The sequence below is a fragment of the Lipotes vexillifer genome, unplaced genomic scaffold, assembly GCF_000442215.2.
Source record: "Lipotes vexillifer unplaced genomic scaffold, Lipotes_vexillifer_v1.1 scaffold207, whole genome shotgun sequence".
Classification (NCBI taxonomy): Eukaryota; Metazoa; Chordata; class Mammalia; order Artiodactyla; family Lipotidae; genus Lipotes; species Lipotes vexillifer.
The window spans coordinates 377,224-403,074 of NW_006784469.1; the positions used below are offsets into that span (position 1 = coordinate 377,224).

At 39.0% G+C, this 25,851-nt stretch overlaps 1 protein-coding gene across 1 annotated transcript in view; it reads left to right on the forward strand.

The window, feature by feature from the left end:
- DMD (dystrophin) overlaps nucleotides 1-25,851 on the forward strand; it is a 1,809,438-nt gene that overhangs the window by 300,217 nt on the left and 1,483,370 nt on the right. Inside the window, exon 15 of the mRNA XM_007456856.1 lies at nucleotides 8,536-8,711. Coding sequence (XP_007456918.1) covers nucleotides 8,536-8,711 — 176 coding nt within the window. The remainder of the gene's footprint in view (nucleotides 1-8,535; nucleotides 8,712-25,851) is intronic.

Sequence of the window (25,851 nt, forward strand, 5' to 3'; positions counted from 1 at the left end):
GCCTCTCACTGTTGTGGCCTCTCCCGTTGCGGAGCACAGGCTCCTGACGCGCAGGCTCAGCGGCCATGGCTCACGGGCCCAGCCATTCCGCGGCATGTGGGATCTTCCCGGACCGAGGCACGAACCCGCGTCCCCTGCATCGGCAGGCGGACTCTCAACCACTGCGCCACCAGGGAAGCCCTTGGTTTGTGTAATTCTTTATATAATGATTTCCAACATATAACATATATCTGCTCTACTTGCTCACTGGGGTTTGATGAGGGTAAAATAAAACCATAGACATGAAAGCATTTTGAGAAAGAAAAAAAAGGTTCTCCTGATATGCAAGGCATTCTGTTCAGTGAGTCTGGGCAGCTTGTTGTAAGTTCACTATGATCTTTTTAAAATTTATTTTTAAACCATTATACACTCTTATACCAGACCAGAAGCAGATAAATGGAGTTATATTATCAAGTTGCTTCCTAGGACACTAAGCTTGAGCCTTTCTTAAGCTCATGTCTCACTTTTCACTCCTTGGTTTTTTCCAAAAATGCACTATCATAGGCCCAATCCAAATCATTGCTTGGGAGTGGGGGGCTCTTAGGAAGCTACCCAGGGAAAGAGGAATTAAAATGAGATAGAGGGAAAAAAGAAATAGTATATTGTAAGTAAAAAAGAAAAGTGATTTTCTTTCTTACGTGTCACATTGAACTTAATCAAAATTGCATAAGAATTCCAAGAATGTTGAGGGTAAGGTTGTGACTTTAAAGAACAAAGCTCACTTGTATGCATATATTCCAGCATGTTTGTGGGGGAAAAATAGTCACATTAATGACACAATATACTCAGTCTTTTAAAAATCCTTTTAAATGATTGGTATAAAGAATGAGCGAATTTCTGGTAATGGTTAAAATCCAGTAGGGTGCTGGAATTGTGACTGAGATGACAAGGCATCCGATCGTGCTCGTGTGCTCATCATGTGCCTGAAATTTTGACTGCTATTCAGGTCAAGGCTTTGAGGGATTTTGACCTTATGAAACAGTAGCATGGCAAGAGATCAAAACATGAAAAAAATCAACTATGAGGGCTGCTCTGTTGCATTTCAGAGTCAGGTTTGGCTTGAATAATACCTGGACACAAGCTGAAGATGCTGAAGTTGATGAGAAGGCAGCCTAAGAAAATGGAAATACTTTCTGTTTCCAAAAGTTAAAAAGAATAATAACATTTGCTCTGTGGATGCTTAAAATGAGAAAAGAGAGCAAATGAAATACACCTTGAATTGACTTATTTAAATACTCGAATGACCCTATGTTTCCTCCAAACTTTTTATAAACGTGCTCATTGAAATTTACTCAGCTATTTTTTCCTAAATGCTGTGCCCCTGGTGGACATATTTATATTTTGATTGTAATTAGGGAATACGATAGTCAGAAATTCATTATAGTTAATACTTTAAATGATTTGAAATATTATTTTTCACATTTAACTGAAATCATGGTATACTATGGAAAGGGGATATTATTCGCTTTATAATTTATTATGGTAATTTATGTTAGACTTGGCAGCATGAGTTTAGATGTAAGAATATATCTATCTAGATAAGTCCAGAAGTTCTGTAGCCTTGTGAGTTTTTTAAACAGACTAAATTATCTTCTTTGCCAGAAATAAGGAACATTCTATGACTTGTGCAAGTTCATAGCTCTTATTCCCATTTTATCAATATTTTGCTATATTCCTAATGACCATTTTTGCAGTGTTGTGAACTATGAGCACAAATATCTTAAAGATAAAATTAATATTCTCAGAATTCCCCTCTCCTTGAACATGAGCGTACATGCTTATGCTGTGTGTGTCTGTGTCTGTACTCATGGATTCCCAAATAAAGAAAGTGATCATTATGTATGGATATATCTGTTCTACATTATTTATGTCCTTTTGAGAGTTTTAAAACTCCTGCCAGACATGTAAGTAATGTAAAAACATGGTTGAAGATAATAAGCTAGTGTTTTTCATAATACCAGAAATGCAAATAGATGCAAAAGCATTAAGATGAAAATTTCTATGTTTGCCTTTCTTTTCAGAGTTCATTCTCATATTTTAGAGATCCCTGTTTTTACTCTCCATAAAATATTTTACATGCACATTCTGACTGTGCCCATTCTCAGAGCATTATTTTGTAGACCTCTTGATACATGAAATGTAGTTACAATTGGTTTGCCTCTCATCTTTTTGCCAATGATTTTAATTAAAAATACTCTAAGGCCTTTCAGTTGACAACCCTTTTCAGTGGTTCCTGAAATCTCTCCAAGTCTAATCAGTCTGCTGCCAATTAAAAAACAATGGTTTTATAAAACCCATAATTAAAATAAAATTTCCTCATTTATTTTAGGTTTTTATCTTTGTTAATTCATGGACTAACTATCTTGAATTTTAGAGCATCTTTTGGTTAATTGCTTAGGTTAAAGGTTTTATTAGAAAATTTCCAAGTTATAGCTCAAATAACCTTGGGAATTAACTGTACTCTTTTGCTACCTTCAGCTAAAGTAGATGTTTGAGAACAGGCCTTGTGTGCATCAGTGCAATTGGTTTTATGTTGTAAATTCATTTATCGACAACAACATAAAATGTTGTAGGCACTGAAAATTTAAGAGACAAGAGCTGAATTAACTGTTGGAACCACTCATTCCTTATTTATAAAATGAAAAATTTGGTCTAGGAAGATCTCTGTAGTGTCTTTCCAGTTCTAAATGTTTATGATGTGTTTCTCTTTTCTTGAAATTTTATATAAAACTCTGGAGTAATTAATGAAGAGATTCCAACTATCTCCATTGTATAAATCTCAGAGTCAGGTGGAAGATGATAATAAAAATGAAATTCTCTTCCTATTAGAAGAAGACTGGCTTCTGAAATAGTTACATTTCACTCATCATGAGTATGTAATTAAAATACTATTAAGATAAAATGCTCAGCATCTATATGGTAAATCTGTTGTTTGTTGACAATAAATGAAATAACACAGCAAGAAAAATCCAAATTTTTTCTGTATGCTTAATAATCTGCATCCCTAGTTAAAGAAAGTGTTCCATTACTTCCTGCCAGATGGTGTGTAGAGGAAGGTCACGTGGATCAGAAAAAATACATTTCATTGCTTCTTGAATTTTTGCAGATGTGGCTAATTCACACAGTTGCTCAAATTCTGTGTATGTATCCTGAAGCCAACATGTATCTCTTTTTTCTGACAATGTGTACAAAAGAGAATTTGAAGTGAGGGGCAAAATACATAAAATTAAAGAGAGAGTTTTACGGAATAAACCTTCTTAACTATCATGTAATATTTTATTTCAAATAGGAGAATGACTTCTTTTATGATATCTTTTGAATATTGACTCTGTGCTTATGATTCTAATATCAGTATCTATTCAAGAAGTTATATTGCCTTAATATCAGTATCAAAACAGGGCAGTAATTGATATTACAGTTTAGTTACCAAGCCACTCTCATGAACTTGGGCACTCCTTGTATGCTACACCTAGCTGTGTTAATTCCTTGGCATTTGTTCATGAGATAGAACATTTTTTAGCCTTTTGATTAATAACCCAGCTTCCTTTGTGAGCACCTGATCTTTTACCCCAGGTTTCTCATAAAGTTCAACATATAAATCCTTTCTGTTGCTTAGAATTGTGAATCCTCACACCATCATCAGGTATTTGTGCCTTGTGCTACCATGCCTGTGGAGATAGTTTTAAGCCTGGCTATCAGTTATCAGCTAAAACTGTTGCTATGATTATGCAGTATGTTTTAAACTGTAGAACTGCAGCCTCTCTATGCCCATTAAAAATCAGTGATCACTCTAAAGTTCTGTATGTATAAAGAACACAACGAGAAACTTCAATCCACACTTGTCAACCTGCCTGAAATTTTTACCTCTCATCTATAAAATGGGAATAAACTTAGTACTTATTCTTAGGGCCATTGTTAGGTAATGATAGCCACCAGTTATTAAGCTTTTACTGCAGATACTATTTTGAGTATTTTAAATAAGATAAGGGATGCAAAGCACCTAGCATAATGCCTGGAATGTGCAGAGAGCTCCATGACTGGTAGCTATTATTACAAGTATAAGTATTTTAATAATAATTATAATAAGATAAATTAGGTAACTAATTTTTTTATAATTTGAATCTCTTTTAGTAAGTTTTTTTTAAATGTTCAAATAGTATCTCACAATACCAGTAGAAATCTCTAACATCAAAACTTACAAAGTCAAGACTATTTAAATAATTAAGTGGTGCAGTTAAGAATATGGGCCAAACTGAAAGAAAGATAACAGCACAAGGTTACTTTAAAATATAAGAACAGGGCTTCCCTGGTGGCGCAGTGGTTGAGAGTCCGTCTGCCGATGCAGGGGACACGGGTTCGTGCCCTGGTCCGGGAAGATCCCACATGCTACGGAGCAGCTGGGCCCGTGAGCCATGGCCGCTGAGCCTGCGCGTCTGGAGCCTGTGCTCCGCAACGGGAGAGGCCACAACGGTGAGAGGACCGCGTACTGCAAAAAAATAAAATAAAATAAAAAATAAAATATAAGAACAGGTGGTAAATATAACTAGTTGCCCATGAGAAACTGGACACAGTGCTGGAAAAGAAATGTTTCCTTTTGTTATATGCTCTTTTACATTCTTTAAATATACTTGAATGTACATGTAGCTCCTTTTCAAAATGTGCATTTTTAAACAAATGGAAGAGAAAATGGTAAGAAAGATTTTCATTGTTTGAAAATAGTATGTTTTTTCTAGACCTACCCAAATTATACAACCTTAATGCAAGAAGATGTTCACCCTAGAACTATCAAGATACTGGGCAAGTGCTCTTCCAGGTTTTCTCACAATGGGAAAAATGTAAATTTTGGAAATTAACGTATATCACTTTATAAGTAAAGAAGGTTCGGTTTAGAAAAATTCCTGAATTTTCTCTGGACTTTTTAGTGGTTATTACTAATATGTAGCAAGAGAGTACTTATTGTGTTCAAACATTATGTAATTTACTTCTTGCTTCCAGGACAGGGTACATATTTTGCGAGGCTCAGTGCAGAATGAATATGCAGGGATTCTTTACAAAAATTGTTAAGAAATTCAAGAGGGTGACAGCAGAGCATGAAACCAAGAATGAGATCCTTTTGAGTGAGGGGACCTGGGTGACTACGTAAGTTGCACACCCATGAAGCAGGCCTTGTTTACAACACCCTTGTGAGAGATGTATTATCATTACTGTTTTACATATGAAGAAAAGAAATCAAAGCTCTGAGAGAGTAACCAGTCTGCCTCAAATGTTACAGGATGTGAACTGTGGACCTGTTGTTTGAGAACTGTGGAGCCTGGCTCAGAGACCGCCACTTTTAATCACTGTAAGGGGAACTAGCTTCCAAACCTAAAGACAAATAATTCTTTTCCATTTTTACTGGCTAGTTAACTGACAGATCAAGGGGCTAGTATTTAAAAACAAATCTATTTTGTTTTCGTGAAGACATTTACATGCAGTTATTTTCCATACTTGTATTTTTCATATGGAACTCATCTTGTCTCACAATTATTTGTGTGGTTGTCACCTTCACTACTATACTGTGAGATCTCTAAAAATAGAGATTCCATTGTATTTGTTTCTGGGTGTCCTGTAGTGACACATATTGAATAGATGTTAGAATTTAATTGAAACATTATGATTCAGCTGCTGAATAACTTATGCAGTTTTAGATTGCTTTAATTGAATATGATGTCCAAAGTCAGAAAATCTAGGTTTTGGAGCACCCGATTAAATCTAGTTCTAGCAAGTAGCTGGTATTATAGAGCTTGGAAATAAGATTTATTAGAGTCATGATTATCAAGCTTCAGACCTTTAAGACTGTCAGGTGGAAACAATACTCACCTTACTCTTTGTTGTTTCAGGGTTCAAAACAAATTTTATTTATTTATTTATTCAGGCCACGCAGCACAGCTTGTGGGATCTTAGTTCCCAGACAAGGGATTGAACCCATGCTCCCTGCAGTGGAAGCACAGAGTCCTAACCGCTGGACCGCCAGGGAATTCCCAAAACAAATTTTATATGAATGAAGTCATAATAATGCAGCCTTCCACTAGGTGTAAAGATCTTTGCCAATGGGAAAATTTGATGCCATACTCAGGAAGGAGTTGTCTGCTTCTGGAAGTAGTGAATCCTGTAGTAAGGAAGAGGTTATACTCAGTGACCTCCATAATCCCTTCCTGTCTATATTTTTAATGATTCTAACAGATAATTAAGTGTTTACAGTCAATAACTAAAAGCGATGGGGAAATTTAGTACATGACCAATTGTTTTTTATTCTGGAGTAGGTTTTGAAAGTAATTATTAATTTGTTATATATAATGAATTATACCCTATATTTACAGGGTCAATGCACAGATGTTTTCTTATTTCTGTATCCCAAAGGAAACGAAGTAGTAGTTTCAAATACAGTATAGTGATGATTATAGTATAGAACAATTACAGATCCACATCTATTATTTTATTAAAAAATATTATTTTTTCTTTCTTATGAGGTTTGCTATATTCTTAAATGTCTTTTCATAGTATATAATGTTGCCATTTCTCTTTACCTTCCGTGGGCACAGCTATCCAATTTCATAATAAGTATCAGTTAGAAGATATTATAACATTTAAAAAATTAATTTCACAGCCAAATATTCAGTAGCACAAATATTCCATAACATTAGATATAACTGCAAAAAAATAGCTTTGTATTTTCAGAATCTCTGCATTCTGGTGCCTGCACATATAAAAGTAGAAATTTTCCACCTGAACAATATTTTCTTCAAGCCCTGATTGTATGCAAAAACAGTTTGCCCATGGTTAAAAAAAATGTTACTCTGAAAAAATTAAATGCTCTTGGAATCCTACTTAAAAACTCTGTGTTCCTTTTGGTTAAAGGTAGAATTAATTTTATCATGTAATTGTCATTTTGTGTTGAGTTCAGTTAGGTTTGAGGTTATATCTTAAGCATTTTTAAAAACTATGTTACCTTCTGCTTTCATTTTGGCATAACTTGTCAATGGACTATATAATTATAGTTTGAAGCTCAGTGCTTCATTCTGAATAATGAATCTATGGAGATCTTAGAGAAGATAAAACCTGTGCTTGACACATGTAGAAACTTGGTATCTCTTAATGTTTTTTTTTTTAAACTATTTAGGCTACCTAAATGGAAGTCCCTAAGGCCTTGGCATATGTAAAGATGTGGCTTGCACAAAGGGTAGCACCTTCAAAATTTATTTGTCGAAAGCAATTTTTACATAAGACACCATGACAAAGGATTTCATTACTACATGTCAATTCCTGTTTGGAAGCTGAAATCAGAAGATCATGAGGCTTCCCTGCTTTCTTCCCATTGAGGGAATTGGTCATCATGTGTGAGGCAGGGAGGTTCCCTCAAACCTCTTTCTTATCTCTTGGCAAATTCAGGAAAATCAGTAAAACTAATCTTGGTCCCAACCAGATCGTTGACTATGTGTATTTTTATTATGTATAAGTGGATCCGAAGCAGGCCTGTTTTGGTCTCCATGGAAATAGATCTTCTGAAAAATTTGGCTTACTGGAAGAGTAATGATTAACATCACAAGAGGTAACTTTTTAGTCTTAATAACTGGAGGACTGTGAGACAGAATTGGTGGTTAAGGCAAGAGGATGTCTCATCGTTTTGTGACTTGTCTGTCTGGTAATGCCTGTGTACTGAGGGAATGGCCACTCACGACTTGGGTCACAAATCGTATCATTTCAAAGAGTGATGATCTATGTCTAAAAAAAAAAATCTTTGTAAAGTCTGAACACAAAGTTAGTGTGATTCTAAACCAAGAAGAATTGAATGCTAACTTTGGATACTCAAATATTTTAACAGATTGACTAATTTAAATCAAACAAGTGTAGCGTGCTTTTTAACATTCGAATAACATTCAGCTTAAATGTATTTCTGGACTAATAGGCATTTTATATTAATCTTTTATTGTACGTTTAAAGGGCATATCACTTATTTGATTAAAAACTCATTAATTACACAGTTCAAAGAATTTTGTCTAAAAATTTATAGAGTATAAATATATTTATGAAAACCAAAGATGCATTCAGTGCACTATTTAATAAACATATACAATGTGCCAGGCAATGGAATTAGTGCTGGCATACCTGAGCAAAATTTACATTAGTGTTGTAAACACTTTAAACAGCATGTTTAATTAAATGACAGAATGACACCCTCAGTTTTCCTCTACCCCATTTATTTCCCATAGCTTGACCAATAAATTGGAGAGGCGCTAGTTTACTTTTGGTTTTGAGATTACTTTCTTTTGTGGTTTCAGTCAACATAACTTAAGTCAGATAAAGCAATTTGATTTGGGTTCAATATGGTGCTATTTTGATCTGAAGGTCAATTTACCAACAAACAGGAACAGTTTCTCATTTTCCTTCACCACTCCAAGCAGTCTTTACTGAAGTCTTCCAAGCAGTGTGTGACCTCTGTTTCAATACTTCTTGCAGATTTCACAGGCTGTCACCACCACTCATCCATCACTAACACAGACAACTGTAATGGAAACGGTAACTATGGTGACCACGAGGGAACAAATCCTTGTAAAGCATGCTCAAGAGGAACTCCCACCACCACCTCCCCAAAAGAAGAGGCAGATTATTGTGGATTCCGAAATTAGGAAAAGGTGAGAAGCTTTTGCTCATGGCTTTATCCTCAAACGAAGAGTAATTGTTAAGCAGGAAAACTCATTTACAGCTATTTTGATGGCAGTGTTTTTACCTAAGCAATATTTCCAGAAGCCTTGGGTGCCTATAATGTCAGTTAAGTTAGTGAGACAAATTATGAAGTAAGTTTTAAAATTTCCCCCAAGCAATCCCTATCCCAACAAAAACAGAATGCTTAATGGAAATACTATTTTCTGGATTGAAAGAAGAAACCACAAGTGATGGATGCCTTTTATCCTGAAAGTTTCCTTTTTTCTTATCAAGAGCCTGCTTGTTCAGTGCCTACTTTTGCATTAAATGCCTTTTTCCAGTAATGGAAAGGACATTTTCATGAAGAAGAAGTACACCTATAATAGACACGATCCATTCTGTTAGTTTACGAGAACATAATGTCTCAATCTGCGTGTCCTATATCAGGAGTAATTACAGAACAGATTTCCTGTTCTTTGATATTTATAAAGTCTTATCTTGAAGGTGTTAGAATTTTTAACTGAGCTTTTTGTGGATATTCTCAACTAGACATTGTAGATAAGTTAGGTATTATGTAAATCAGTAGATATATTAAAGTGATGGGAATAAAATTTCATAAATGCAAAAGCTAGCATGAAAATCATAAAAATGGTACAATTTCCTTTTAATGCCAATTATTATAATTCTAAGATTAAGAAAGAACATTAAAACCTGCCTTAACATTTCTAAGCAGCATGTGTTTGGGAGCACATGGAACATTTGACATTAGAATTTGTATATACAAGGGTAGGGAAGCATGAGAAGAACATATACCCAAAAGTAGCATGTCAGATGTTTTAGGCAAAGGAAGAAACACCTAGAAAAGTTTTCAAGTACATCATTTGGGACTTTCAGTACTTCCCTGTTAATCCGTGACTTTTAACCTACTTTCATAATTCTACCGTAGACCACGGGGCTTTTCTCCACGGTTGGAGCTCCTTGGCTGAGTGAACCCTCTCATTCAGGGCTCAGTAAACTGAAGCCTGCAGGCTCAATCCAGCCTGCTGCCAGTTTTTCTAGGGCTCATGAGCTGAGAACAGTTTTTTACATTTTTAAGTGGTTGAAAATAATCAAAAGAATATTTCATGACATGTGAAAATTTCTGAAATTCAAAGGTCAGTGTGCACAAATAAGGTTTTATCAAAACAAAGTCAGACTCATTCATTTATGCATCATCCTTGGTTGCTTTCACACCAGAAAGGCAGGGTTGGGTAGTTGTCACAGAGACTATATGACCTACAAACCCCCAAATATTTACTATCTGGCCTTTTACAAGAAAAGTTTACTGAGCCTTGTTCCAGTCAAATGGTTCTCAGAATCTTTGAATATTGGCATTCTATTTGGGGCAGCAACTTCCAAGAACTCTACTCATTATAGTGGTTGAAATTTTAACATTCATTGATGGAGAAAGAATGTGACAGCAAAAATAAATCAGTAAAGCTCTTAATGAATTTGCTTTTTATTAATCCTAAGAGCATGGCGATTAATTTGATGCCTTGTTAAATATATGTCTACGGACAATGCCTAGTGGGCACATGGATTTATGGATCCTTTGCAACAACCTAACAGCTCTCCAACAAGTTTCCAAGCAGAGCAATATGGAGACCTAGTTGATCTACCCCCTAATATGTTCGGGACCCTTCTAATACAGATATTAACAGAGCAACTTGATTCCTATCAATCTCTGTCTTCAACAGCTTATTCTTGGCTCCTGTTTGGAGAATGTATTTGGTTAGGAAAAATGTGTTTTGAGTACTTTTTTGTTTTCAAGAAAGTGTGACTAGTGGTGAAATATTTTGTCTCCTAAATTCTGTTTGTATCATACGCTCTCAGCAGTTTTTGTAAGTGCTTGGAAGGATGTTCAATTGGGAACATAAAGAATATATTACTTAAATAAAAGCTGACATTTACTGAGGATTTTATTATGCACTCAGCACTAGATTAAGTGCTTTGTCTGCATAGCTCATTTATTCTTCCCACTAACCCTCCCAAATAGGTATGGCTATTATTACTATTACACACAGCTTCAGAGTGCCTGAGCCAGGATTTCAGCTGAGGTAACCTGACTACAGAACCTGGACTGTGTAGGAAAATGTTTCTTTTGTAGATAAATGACAAAGGTGATCTTATGTCTTGGTTTGCCTGAATCATCCCAAATTACACCTTTTTTCCCAGCATAATTATATAAAGCACCAACTTTCACTCTCAGATGTATCCTGATTTGGACAGTAGGGTAACATGGACACTCTGTGCAAGACTCTAGTTTGATAAGTTTAGACTGAACAAAGAGAGGAAATGAGCAAACATTCAGGAGCAATTAAATCCAGTAAGTGATCATTGTCTGCAGGATGGAATTTGGTTAAAATACTATAATGGTTCTGGAGGCGTCATGCAAACATGACTGAAAACATCATGGTGGCTAGTGATTCTCTCTTGTCCCAGGTGAGAACTGCTAGTGTTCAACTGTCAAGACTGTAGTCTTGGCAATCTATTGGGTGCTGATTTTTAAAAAATGATCCCTTTTGACAGCTTCTCTGACACACTACTGGTTCTACTCCTACTACTCTCTATCTGACTTGCTTTCTTCCTTTTGCCTAAGTCCTATGGTACTATCTCATAAATTCAAATCTTTTTTGCCCTTCTGACTTCTTTATCTGAATTATCTCCTCTCATTGATTCAAGTCTGGCTCTAAATGAGTGACTCCCAAATTTCATAGCTCTATATCTGACTCCCTCAAATTTCACTTTTATGTCTCTAAATCTATGATCTGCATCCAGGCAGTGCTTCAGTTTTTATTTTCATCAAATGCAAACATTTGTTGCCTCCAATTACCCACACCTAGTTACTCAGACATTGCACACGTATTTTAGTTATTATAATTCATTGACTGTGTGGCTAAAGAAGTAGCAAATATTGGAAAAATCATGGTCTTTGGAATCAGAATTACTCAGGTTTGAAATCTGCCTGTTTTAATTACTAACTTATGATCCCAGGCAAATTACCTAATATCTGTGCCTCAGATTCAATATCCTCACTTTATTGAACACTGAGGATTAAGTAAGAAGCATTTAATACAGTTGCCTGTAAGGTAGTTAGAATTCAGTAAATGCAGTAGCTGTTGTTCTTGTTTGCTTATGTGGATGTGGTAGAGGTAGAGGCAGTGGTGGAAGTGGTGGTGGTGATTGAGGTGTTGATGATAGTGAAGGTGATGGTTGGTGGAGAAAATAGAGGTGGTGGTCATGGACTGTTGGTGAAAAAAATTCCATAATAAGCATCCTCTCAAGCTTACCAAATGTAACAAAAAATTGCCTTTTCATCTTCCTCTTCAAAACAGAATTTACCACCTGACTTCTCCATTTGTATCAGTTTCTGTTTCCTTTCTCCTTATTTATTATTATTGTTACACTATATTATTGGGCAAGTGTCATCATTTTCCAATCATTCTAACTGCCAGCGCCATACTCTAAGCCATATACCTCCCTGGGGCCAGACTTGCCCACCCCCCTTTCTGATCAATCTGCCTTAAATTAATATATCTAAAATTGCTTTTATGCTGACCCTCCAGACTTGAGATCCCCATAACTCCAGTTGTCCCCGCAGTAAAACACAAACCCCTTCTTGTGGTATAAAATATTTTTCTCCTATCCAGTTTTATGTGTAGCTTCCCCGAAATCTTTCCACTTCATCCAGTACATTACATTCCTTTTTTGCTCTATGCCTCAATGTCACCCACATATATTTTTCTCATCACCAATCACAACAAAGGAATCCTGTTATCAGATTTTTTATATTTTACTTAGATTCCATATATAGTACCATGCATACAATAAATAATCAATAAATATTTGTTGAAAGAGTAATAGAGTTCAATTAATTGTGATAACTAAAATTTTATTTTTCAGTAGCATTTAAGAATTCCATCTACTTTCATGGAATTGTTTTTAATAATAAACAAATGAACATTCTAATAATCTTTAATATTCTAATTTTACCCATTAGGATATGATCATTTATTCAAAACTATTAAGGGATTTATAATTCAGCTTTGTACCACACTATAATTTCTTAATTATCTAAGGTACATTTAGTTGATTCCTTAATAATGATACAATTTCTACATTTGTCATATTTACTGCATAAATTGTCCTCCTTACACTAAGATATACGAAAGTGCTTGATGACCTTGGGTCACAAGGTAATTATTTCTAATAGTAAATTATCCCTGCAGTTCAGTGATAATATTTTACATATAGGTAATTATCAGAGTATGGAACTCAGAATAGGTTAAAACTAGATCTGTTATATAGTAAATTGGGATTTATCGAGGAGATTAGTTACTAATCATATAGCAGTTATTTTAAGAGACTTTTCACAAAAGTGTTCATTTACATTTTTGTATCTGCCAGGTGAAAACAATGGCAAATTGAATTGTTTTTTAAGTAAATGCTGTCTCAATAAGGATAATGTTTTTCAGCTATGGTGTTAATAAATGAGTATCTTTGACCTCAAGGGAAGTAGAGAGATTTCTCGAAATACCTAAATTCACCGAGTCTCTTTATCTTCTTCTAGGTAAGCAGACAGTCTTAAGTTTGCTTTTTCTCTCTATGTCCCACATGCTTACTAAATGGTGGAATAAATTACCTAGACAATTATGTACCTGCATAATTATTTTGTTTTCTATTTTTCAGCTTAATTGTGTTTTTTTCCCTTTTTTTAATGTCTACTGCCTGAATGATGTTAGTTTATGTCACATCCTTGGAAGGAAGTTAGATGTGTTAGATAAGACCTGTCTTTTTGCCATTTTATGAGATTAATGTGTAAGCTATTTTTGTTTTAGATATTTATTTTAACTTTGATTCCCAAACTATAATCTGGACGTTGTAAACTAAAACATTTTAACTTATGCAGAGAATCTAACTAGATGATTAATGTGTCTAAGAGCTAATTTTTTATTTTCTATATGATAAATTGATCCTAAAATACTTGGGATGTTGGACTCAGTAATAATTTTTTTTTTCCATTGGCACTGCCCAGTAAAATAAAACTTTGCTCCTTTTATCTAAGGAAACTAGGCTCCAGACCTGTTCATGGTTACAGGTTAATTGAGGTCCAGAAAGGTTAAGCAACTTGCTTTCAGTTGCAAAATAAGGACTAGTGATGAGTCTCCTAATTTCCATTTCAGTGTTAACAGTTGCAATGCCCTACTTCTTTTTATGTATTAGAGTCAACTGACCTTGGTCATAAACTCAAATTTCAGTTTAGAAACTATTTTTGGTGAATAATAGAAACCTTACATACCATCTTCAGATGTTCCGAAAAGATAACTATCCATTTAAGGTTCTTAAAGCTAATTTAATTTAACAATAAGTCAATAAATGTTTTGACGAATGTAAGAATGTTAATTCTAGAGGCATGCTAAGTGGCCAGAGAACACTTAGAGCAGTGATACTCATAGTGCAGTGCATGAAACAGCAGCATCACTCGGGGACTGGTTAGAAATGCAGACTTGGAGGGCGCTCCCCAAACTTGCTGAATCAGAAACTCTGCAGGTGGGCCCAGGAATCCTTTACAAGCTCTCCAGCTCATTGGTGAGAAGCCTTAAAGTTTGAGAACCCTTGACCAAGAACAGCGGTTCTCATACTTTAGCATGTATCAGAATCATCTGGAGGCCTTGTTAAAAGGCAGATTACTGGTCCCCACCAGAGTTTTTGATTCAGTAGGTCTGGGGCAGTGCCTGAGAATCTTAATATCTAACGAGTTCCCAGGCGATGCTGATGTTGCTAGTTCAGGGCCCACATTTTGTAAATCAGTGCACTAGAGCATCATCTTAGTTTCATCCTGACTCTTGCTTCTCATTTCCTCAAACCAGGCCCAATGATAGGAACCATTTACTCCAGACTAGGCTAAGTGATACTACATAAGATGCCACACAAGATGATGTCCCTTCTTGTGACCCGTTTAGTGCTATATGTTAAAATGACCTTTTCATATGCCTGTTTCACCCCCTAGACTCAAAGCTTGCCAGGGCCAGGGTCCATATCTTACTCCCAACCTGTTACGGGACCTTCTGATTTGGGGATGCCCAATACATGTTCCAAGTTGAAATGCACTATAATGGGAACTGGTCCTGTAAGATGCTACACATAGCTATGGATGTCTAGCTATAGCAGTTGTATGAAAATGTACTCTTCCAGAATGTGAGGCACAAAAAGATGCCAGCCAAGAGGAAGATAGAGCTATATTCCTGGAACCATGACGTACAATTTTGTTTGTTTCCTGAGTGAAGAAAATGGTAGTCACAGTTATTCATCTAAAAGAAGAAGCATGGTTGAATGCAAAAAAAAGAGTTGATTTTTAATCAGAAGATGTGAACTACCACTATTTCCTTACTTCTGATTCTTTCCTTTACCCTCTCATACTCTACATGAAATGCTGAAACTGCTCTCAGCAAGGTCACCAGAGAACTCCTTAATTGTCAGCTCCAAAGGTCGCTCTTCAGTTTATCCTTCTTGAACTTTGTGCTGTGCTTGACAGTGGTAATTAGTTCTTTCTTGAAATTTTCCTCTTTCTCAGTTTCTGGGACATTGTTCTCTCCTGTTTCTTTTCTCCTCTTTGCTTTCCCACTATGTATTCCCATTCTCCTCTTCCTGTCCCTTTCATGTTGGTCTCCAAAAGACTCACATTTTGGCTTTATTTTCTTTTTATGACACTTTCTTTTCCAGGGTGATATCACTTATAATCCTGCTTTTATCACACATCTATACCTGCTGTTTTCCAAATTAACATCTCTAGCTTAACCTCCTTCCCGATGCTCATACCTGTAACATCCAAATGTTTTGGGGGCATTTCCACCTGGACTTCTTACAGAAATCACAAATGAAGTTCTGCAGTTTAGACTACTCATCTTTAGAGACTGTCGTTCACATCATAGTTCCTAAAAACAGCACCTTCTGGACTTGTGCAGTGTACAACCTGTGCAGCCACTCACAGTGGTCATGATATCTGCCACCTCCCTAAGTCCTTTCAATTCTCTTTAGTGTATTTGTTCCTTTACATCCAGGCTGCCTTCCCCCTATTTAAGTCTCTGATAGTTTTCTGCATGAAATTCTTAACTGATTTCTGTGCCTCTATGCTCACCCTTCTTATCCATACTGTTCACAGCCTCCTGAGATATATCTTAAAATGCAGTTTTAATTAGATCATTCCTCTGCCCGTGGTTCTTGAAATGCATAGCACAGGAATTCCTTTCTGATCTTTGACTGCCTGACTCACCAGCTTCTCTCCCTTCTCCCCTACCCATTTTCTTATATGCCAGTGCTACTCAAAATAGTCTGCAAACTGTTTATTACCAGTACACAATGAGATGAAGAGCTGGAGCCAGAATATAAATCAATGACCCACTTCCTTTGTCAAGAAAGTTTTGCAATTAAAAAGAAATCAGATGAAATCGTATGCTTCGTGACTATTTATGCTCTAGTGACTTTTCTTGTCACAGGCTACTAACAGATAGTTCACAGACTGGCCACAAACTGCATTTCAAATGGCACTGCCCTCTGCTCAGGTTTAATGAACCACCCTCTGCTCTCCAAATGCTCTGTATTCCCTCAAACTTCTGTTTCTTTGTACCTACTGTTCTCTCTATTGAAGATTCCCTTTTCCTTACTTTCCCTTTTCCAGCTGCCACATTCCTTTTCCCTAACTAACTACCTTCTCTTTCTGAGAACCTAACCTCCCAGACATTTCTCAGCTTTGACAATCCTTCCATTAAAACACTTGCAGAATTTTATTGTAATGATCTTGTTTTTGCATATTTGTATCTCCAGTAAACTCCTTGAAGGCAGGAGCCATTTATTTGCAACTCTAGACCGACAGCACTTAACCCAGAAGTTAGCCCATTGGCGATATTCAGTAAATATTCATGGCATATCAAATGGGTATTTGTCAGTCTTGTCAGGAAAACAGAAACCACTCTAGGTGTTTCAGAGAGAGAAATAATACAGGGAATTGTTGAAGGAGGTGATGAAAAGCTGGGAAGCAGCACAGAGGGACAGGCAACTCAACATACAAGCAGCATCAAGAGGCTGCTCATTTCCCTAGAGATAGAGGAACACTGCAGGGGGGATGGTACCAGAGTCTCAAAGTTGGGGCCTTCAAACAGGGACTAGCAGTGTTAGGACTGCCAGGCAAGAGCTTGGACCTGGGGAGGGAGGGACCATCCAGAGGAAACTGAAGCCACAGTGGAGATGAAGCTGCTCTAGAAATGTCAGCAAAAGTTGAGTGTGAAGGAACTTGGCTTTTCTCTTCCTTCCATCTTTCGGTATTCTGCCAGTGCCTCTAAACACAAGCCGGGGGAAAGCGATGGCAGAAAATGTATATATTCCTCTGGTATACAGAGGACAAGAGGAACATGAAGAATGGATCTGAAAGAGCAGATGGCCCTGTGACTGCACAGAGATGGAGTCTGGCCTTGCATCTTCCACCCATCACCTATGTGACTAAAGCAAGTAACTTAATCTCACTCAGAATCTATTTCTTCACTTCCGAAATGGAATTTACATGACTTTCCTTGTTGGCCCTCACACTGGAAATTTTACTGTATGTGTCTCTCTTGATGATTATTTAGGCAAAAATATACACCCTCTCCCCAGGAGAAAGTTGAGTTGCCAATTATTAATTTAGAACAGGTATCTTCCCATTACCACATTTGTGTTATAAGAGAAACTATTCTTATTCTAACATTTTCTGAGAATATTCTTTTTTTTTTTTTTTAACATCTTTATTGGGGTATAATTGCTTTACAATGGTGTGTTAGTTTCTGCTTTATAACAGAGTGAGTCAGTTATACATATATATATGTTCCCATATCTCTTCCCTCTTTGTCTCCCTCCCTCCCACCCTCCCTATCCCACCCCTCCAGACAGCCACAAAGAACTGAGCCGGTTTCCCTGTGCTTAAGAGCATCAGTAAGAGCACTTTGAACAACCAAAAGGAGTTGTCCAATTAAAATATTATCACTAAAATATATATATATTGAACAGAATAGGTTATTGTTGTTTTAATGCCTGCTGACCTGAATAGGAGAGAGCCTTTATTATTTTTCCTGCTTTGGCCTATAAAGCTATTAACTGGGGTTTTCCTCTTAGCAGTTAACAATAGCAAAGTGAAGACGGCATCTAAGCTGTGTTCAGCCCTGACTCTTTCTGGTCTTGTGGAAGTAAAAGAGGTATGTTTGTAGACGACCTTCTTTGCTGGGAATTTAAGCCTTGGGTGACTAAACCCAGTATCTCTTTTGTCAGACGATACAGAGAGAATCTGGGAGAAATAACAACCCTGAAGGTGAGGTGATCAGTGTCACTCAACTAGGAAACAAGTTGAGAAGGGCTCTGCATGGGAGAAACCAGATGCCTCGAAGGACGAAACCTCTGAAATCAATCTCCTCTGAAGAGACTCAGCTTGGGCCCATGTGGGTTGGGACATATTTTGGTCTCAGTACTAGTGGTGACCACTGAGGCATCTCTTAGTGGACACGAATCTTAGGCCTAAGTGAAGGGCAGTTGCCTGTATTTTCCTCAGCTTTTGGGTGGGAGGCTAGAATAGGTTGGAGGGGGAAATCCTTTTCTGACAATTCATTAGAAATATTAACATTAAATAGAGGTATTTATGGTTCTCCATTCTTCTCCAATGCTGAAATTTTCTTGTGTGAGAAGTGTTATACCACAATAGCTGTTATACCATTGATCTGTACATGACCTAGGGCCTCAGTTTCTTCACACCTACCCTTTCTTATTTTTCTCTTTAGTTAAAGTTCTTCCATCTTTTATTCCAAAATATGGGATGTTCATAAAAATTCAGTTAAGACTGAAGAATATAAAGTGACATCTCAGGCCTTGCTTACACTTTCCTCCCCAGCGGGAGCCACCAATACATTTTTTGGTGTGGCTGTTCGGACTTCTTTTTATGTATTTACAAGTGTGTTTTGTGTGTGTGTATACACATTTTTTAATGTAAATAAGGTCGTATGTATACAGTGTTCAGTCACTAGCTCTTTCCCCCACCTTTAGCTGTCTTTGACATTATCCATCTTAGTGTATTGACCCACTTTCTTACTAATTATGGAACGGCGTTCAGTGCTCTAGATGGACTGTGGTTTATGTAGCGGTTCCATAATTGTCGGACATAGAGGTAGCACCCCCAGCTTCTTCCCGACCTTTCCTGTCTGCTGCTTCTTCCCAAGGAACATAGAAAGCATTTCCCTCCCCCCGTGGTTCTCTTTCTCTACTGCGTATTTCATTTCTAGCATCTTTACTGTGGGCATGCTCCCCCGCCACAGGCTTCGATTCCATTCAACAGCCTCTTCAGCATGTCCGATTCATCTTGATAATCATAATCATTACAATCTCCACAATGCCTCGCACAGTGCCTTGTACCTAATAGACAGATATTTGATAAAACTCTCCAAGGGGCAGGCTCAACATAAACACGTAGACAGAAGTTACACTCCAGGGTCCTGATCAGTGAGAAACCGAACGTGTGGCACGAGGCAACGTCTGCGATCTCCTGCTGTCATGCGCTTACTGCAGACGTGAGCGTTTGACACCTGTGAGGGGGACATAGTACACCACCATACGGTAGAAAAAGCGTGGCCTAATCCTCTGATATCTTGAATTTCAGCTGCAGCGCAAGTTCTTGAGCCCCGAGGAGATTCAGTCTGTCCGAGAACACCTGGGTTACCACAGTGACAGCCTGCTCTCTGTGCAGATCACAGGAAAAAAGCCCAATTTTGAAGTGGGTTCTTCTAGTCAACTTAAGCTTTCTACTACCAAGAAGTCTTCCGGTGAGACTGGCCTAGGGATATTGTTCTGTCTGAGTGGGCCTGAAAAGCCGTATTAAAAACTGAGCCAGAGATCTGAATGAGGTGGTGATATCTTTAGAGGATCATTCCCTTCCTTAATTTCCCTCATTTCCAAGTGGAAGAATGCTTAATGTACTGTTGTTCTGGGCATATTCGGATCCAATACTGAAATGATGCGTAGATATTACCTAGTTCAGCCCCTTCTTCTGCACCAGAGGACACTGAGGTCTCCAGATACTAGAGGTCAGACTCCCATAGTTTCATTAGTTAATGAAGTCTTTCCAGACCCCAGAATTATGACATTTACCCTCAGAAGACCTCACAGTGACGGTCATGGCGGATAAGAGTGTGCTATTCCTCTTCCCATGTGTCCTTTTCTCTGTGCCACTGAATTCAGCTTTTCTTTGAGGATCTTAAGACACTTATAAAAATATCTCCTCTCAGAAGATTGCACTCCACCCTTTTTCACCATTCTCACCCTTCCTATCACTATTTTTTAATGCCTGAGTTGAGAAAAATTGTCCTAGCTGTGAGGTATGCAAAAATTTACAGGTATTCACACTGCTCTGTTTTGACTGTCCAGCCTAAATCTTCAAGAAATCCTTTAGCATCCTAACCTTTGGAGTCACAGTTCCAGAATGGGTAGGAGCAGCTTAGATGGCCTGCCCTGTGGGAGATCTGAGCATCCAGTGTGACAGTGATCTCTGGGGGGTGCACTTACCCGCCAAGGCCCATTCGTGGACTGGCCCACACTGAACCCTCAGCTCTTTCGGGCCCAGAGAGAGAATCAGGAGGTGTGATTTGCTACTGATTTGTTGTTACGCCACCGCCATCAGCTCTTGAGCCCATTTTCTTGTCTGTAACAGGTCTACATGAGACCGGAGCTTTGCTATTTATAATGCTTTTTGGTACAGTTTCTTGTTTCATATTCAAATCTCCTGCAGTGGGCATAGGGAATCCTATTAGCCCCATGTTCTAGGGATGGGAACTAAGAGAAGGAGGAGAAAGCAATATGGAGTGGAAGTTAAAAGCGTTAGGTAGACTCTGTCTGTACTTGTGTATTTGTGGCTGGGTGTAACTGGCCTAAGTATCTAAACCTCTTTCCTCATTTATAAAATTAGGATGACAAGAACTTTCCTCATAAGGTGGTGAGCAGGACTAAATTAGATCATGTATGTAAAATGTTTAATGTAGTATCTGGCACAAAGCTTAACAAATGATGGCTTTTATTGCCATAAAGTGATGGGTCCCTCTCATGCCTTTATAAGTGATAGAGCTGGGCCTTGAACCCAGGTCCAGTGTGTTCCCTGCACAGCCTCAGTAGAAAGCACTTACATGTGCTTGGAGTTTGTTTCCAGCTGCTTTTCTGGAGCTTGTTTTCTTTCATTGGTTGGATTCAGGGAAGCCTGCTATGGACCCTGCAGCTGCCAAGCTCTGGACCCTCTCAGCCAATGATATGGAGGATGAGAGCGTGGTGAGTCAGCACTGTGGTCACCTGATTGCTTTCTTTCAGGCCCCACTTTGGGTGGGAATGTTGTTGTTTGGAGTGGCCTCTCTGGGTTTGTAGGTGTGAAAGCATTTAAAGCCCAGCCTTGTGGCTGTGCCTGCCATTGGCATTTTTTGACTCAGAAGGAAACTCCTCATTAGTGGCATTTTAAATTTCTTTTTCAGCATCTTTCCCCCCGCAGATTTTCTTGTTCTCACTTCATGTGATATATTAAAGACTCTTGTGGGCATGCGTAAACCTGAAAAGAGTTTGTCAGCTAAAATATTTTTTGGCTCCTTCGTCTGGGCAAGTCACCAAATGCTCACTGTCTTAACAGTAATGCTCTTCCAACTCAGATCAATGCTTTCTGTAATAAAGTTCTTCATTCCTACAACTATTGAAGTTAGAGTGGTAAGCAAACTAGGCGACGGTTTGTGCCCTCACAGAGCTTACAGATTAACTGTCTACACGTTTATCGAAGAATCACACAAGTGTATATATCATTATCTGCCTTTTCCTCTGGAATTATATAGAAAATATTCCATTCCCTTTTCTCACACGACAGCCCTTTATATATTCGCATAAATATAACGCTTCTCTCTTTGTTCTTCCTGCCCCCTCCCTCCCTGCCCTCCACACACATATTCTCTGCACATCATAAATGAGTCCCCAGCCCCCTCACAGCCTAACACAGCTTCTGTGCACGTAGTGTACTCACTATGTGGTCAGCTTGGGCGTGATGATCAAGCCCAGGTAGGATGATGGCTGCCTTCTACATAGATGGGCAAACTGCTGCTGTGGACTGTGGCCACTTCACCTGTTCATTAGCAGAGACCATGACTGGGTCATTAATGGCTTCGAACATTCTCCAGGATCTCATTGACTCAGATGAACTGCTGGATCCAGAAGATATGAAGAAGCCAGACCCAGCTTCCTTGCGGGCTGCCTCCTGTGGGGAAGGGAAAAAGAGGAAGGCCTGCAAGAACTGGTAAGCCTTGGGGTGAGAAGAGGCTGCCAGGCTGCTTCCAGCGGCTTCTGATTGTCAAGGAATCGCTGTGCTTCACAATTACTAAAACATGTTTTATTGTAAAATGTATCAGACGGTTAGAAGAGTATGCTAAATAAGTACATTTTAAAGAACAATAAAATGAACACCCATGTACTGCTCACCCAGCTTAAGTACCAGGAACATGACTTGTTCCTTAGAAGTCGCCTCTGCCTGCTCCCTCAGCTGCATCTCCCTCCCTCTCCTTACAAGAGGCTACCATTCTCCCAAATTTGTGCTAATCTTTGCTGGCTTTTTCGATAGTTTACTGTCTGTGTGTGAATCTCCAAACAGTACATCATTGAATTGTGGAGCCCAAAGCTGACTAGGCCAGGAAAGGTCAATGCTCCATATCTGTGAAGACTCCCAGGGAAAAGGTCTGTCAAGGATTTGGAGTTCCTGGGTGGTGGCAGGTCCCACTCATCACCTGCTAACTTTCCCCCAGCACCTGTGGCCTCGCAGAAGAACTGGAGAAAGAGAAGTTGAGGGACCAGATAAGCTCCCAGCCCAAGTCGGCTTGTGGAAACGTGAGTATCTGGTTGATTACTCAGTATTCACAAAGGCCTAAACTAAACACAGGCCAGCTCCAGCTCTACAGAGTTCACTGCCCAATTATTTTAATAATAGGTGAACGTGTGAGAACGTGTCTCTAGGTAGTAATGGGAAGAGGGCTTATCTCCTGAGAGTGGGCAGCGCACTCATGCCCGTAGGGGAGGCACTTGTCATTTCTTATTTTTGGCCCCTTTCTTTCTGCTTCACATTAGGCCTGATGCTACTCAGCCATTTGCTGAGTGTGGCTGTGATTTGAACTGCTGAGAATACAGAAGTATTCACCTAAGGGACTTCTCTAGACTTTTGTCTTTCATGAAATCAGAGATCTTAAAGCCTCTTAGTATTTGGATCCCAGTTGGGTTGTGTAGGCTTCCTGGTGGAGGGGACTAGTGGCTGTGTTGTGGTGTATGAGGCTAGATCTTGTCTCTCTAGTGGGCAGGTCCACGTCTGGTGGTGTGTTTTGGGGTGTCTGTGGACTTATTATGATTTTAGGCAGCCTCTCTGCTAGTGGGTGGGGTTGTGTTCCTGTTTTGCTATATGGTTGGCATAGGTTGTCCAGCACTGTAGCTTGCTGGTCGTTGAGTGAAGCTGGGTGCTGGTGTTGAGATGGAGATCTCTGGGAGATTTTCGCCGTTTGATATTACGTGGAGGTGGGAGGTCTCTTTTGGACGGGTGTCCTGAAGTTGGCTCTCCCACCTCAGAGGCAGAGTCCTGACTCCTGGCTGGAGCAGCAAGAGCCTTTCATGCACTCGGCAGCACCTTGGCAAGAGCTGGAGTATCCAGGTTCCAAGTAGGCAGAGCTTGCAGGAGCCACAGTGCACAATGCAGTGTCAATGGTGTCTTTTTATAGCCAATCACCACCGTCTTTTGTCTCGGATGTGGTCAGTGCAAGGGAAAAGTACGATGATTTTCGGTCAGGACCTAACTGACAACATGCTCCCTGGTTCCTTGTTCTGGGACCCTCCTATTTGGCTCTCCACTTTCATGAAGCTAATGCACGTTCAATCATTCATCAACGACAATTGCAGCTTAAATCTTACGGGTGCTTTTGCCTTGGGATTTTCCTCTTCTCAGAATTAATCCTTACAGATATTTTCACACATGGAAATTGCACTGTACCAGGTCATTCTGTGTAATACTGCTAGTGTTGGAGGGTTTCCTGCAGAGGCAGGGGGCGGCTCTGTCTCACTGTGAGGACAAGGACACTGGTAGCAGAAGTTGTGGGAAGTAATCCTTGGCGTGAACCCTCCCAGAGTCTGCCATTAGCCCCACCAAAGAGCCCGGTAGTCTCCAGTGTTGGGTTACCTCAGGCCAAACAACCAACAGGGAGGGAACCTCTGAGAATATTCTTATTCTGATGTCTTCCCTAGTCAGCAACCTGTATCTCTATGAATCAATACACATCATTTCATCACAGGCAAGTACAATGATGTCTGACTCCTATGGACTGAATTGTGCCCCACTTCCCCAATGTTCATGTCTTGAAGCCCTTACCCCAATTTGATGTTACTTGGAAATGGGGTATTTGGGGAATAATTAGGTTTAGAAGAGGTTTTGAGGGTGGGGCCTTCATGATGAGATTAGTGCCATTATAAGAAGAGGCACCAGAGAGCTTGTTCTCTCTCCTCCTCCCTGTGTGAGGGTACATTGATAAGGCAACCATGTACAAGCCAGGAAGAGAGGTCTCACCAGAAAGTAACCATGCTGACACATTGATCTTGAACTTCTGGCTTCCAGAACGATGAGAAAATAAATTTACATTGTTTAAGCCAGCAGTCCCCAACCTTTTTGGTACCAGAGACCAGTTTCGTGGAAGACAGTTTTTCCACGGGATGGGTTGAGGTGGGGGGATGGTTCAGGCAGTAATGCGAGCCATGGGGAGTGATGGGGAGCAGCAGATGAAGCTTTGCTCACTTGCTGCTCACCTCCTGCTTTGCGGCCCGGTTCTTAACAGGCCACAACGGGTACTGGTCCGTGGCCCAGGGGTTGGGGACCCCTGGTTTAAACCACCCATCTATAGTGTTTTGTTGTATCAGCCTGAGCTAAGACACTGGCTTTGTAGGGCCATGCGTTTTGCTTTGGGTTTTAACTAAACTTCATAGAGATACTCACTAGAAGAAGTAAATGAATTGAAACAACTTATGATGCTGGGGAAGTGGCAGTGGGACAGTGAGTACACATCAGATTTAAATGGTTTTCTGCATTGTACCAGATAGTTTCTAAACCTTGACTGGAAGTTATTTAAACTTCAAAGACCCATGAGATAAAAGCATGTTGAAGTCCTTTAAACTCAGTGAGGTTTCACACTGAGGGTATTTAAAGTTTAATTTGCTTCCCACAAGGTCCAAGGCACCACTCAATGTACGGAGGGGTTCTTTGAACACTCCTGTAGTCAGTATGAGTCCACAGTATTTCAAGAATGTAGTGACAGCAACATTAGTTTTCTTGCTAATTTTCATATTCATTCAACAATATCTAATGGATCACTATGATGTGCAGAGCACTCCAGTTGCTATGACCAAGAACCGTATTTAGTCCTTCCCTCAGGAAGCTTGCATTCTAATAGTATAAACTATGTCATGAAGAAGTACCAATAAAATGTTAGAAAAGTCATAAGGAAGAAAGGATCACTTCCAGTCCTGCTTGACAGTTGAGCATGGAAAGCTCATGGAGACATGAGCATCTGAGTAGACTGTTAAAGGATAGGGGCCTATTGGACTCAAGATTAGGGAAAAGGATGATGCAGATACAGGCTGTATACAGGTGGCATTTACACAGTGTTGTGGGTGTTTCTGTTTGCTTAAAGCAGAAATATGCAGTATTGGAAAGAGAGAAGTAAGGGATGAGGTTGAAAAGGTAGGTTGAGTTCATTGTGGGGGAAAAAAAAAAAGGTACTCAATGCCAGACTAAGTAACTTTAATCTGGCTATAGAGAGCCAAGGCATATTTTTTAAAGAGAGCCAAGCAATATGGCAACTGTGAACCACACATTTGGACCCACCTATGTGTTGGGAGAGATAGATCATCTTAACTTTATAGAGCAGGGAGGTAGTCAGCAAATTTTTTCTCTATAGAGGCAGACGGTCCCTATTTTAGGCTTGTGCACCACATAGTTTCTTTTGCAAGTGCTCAATTCTGCTGCTGTAGGGGAAAAGC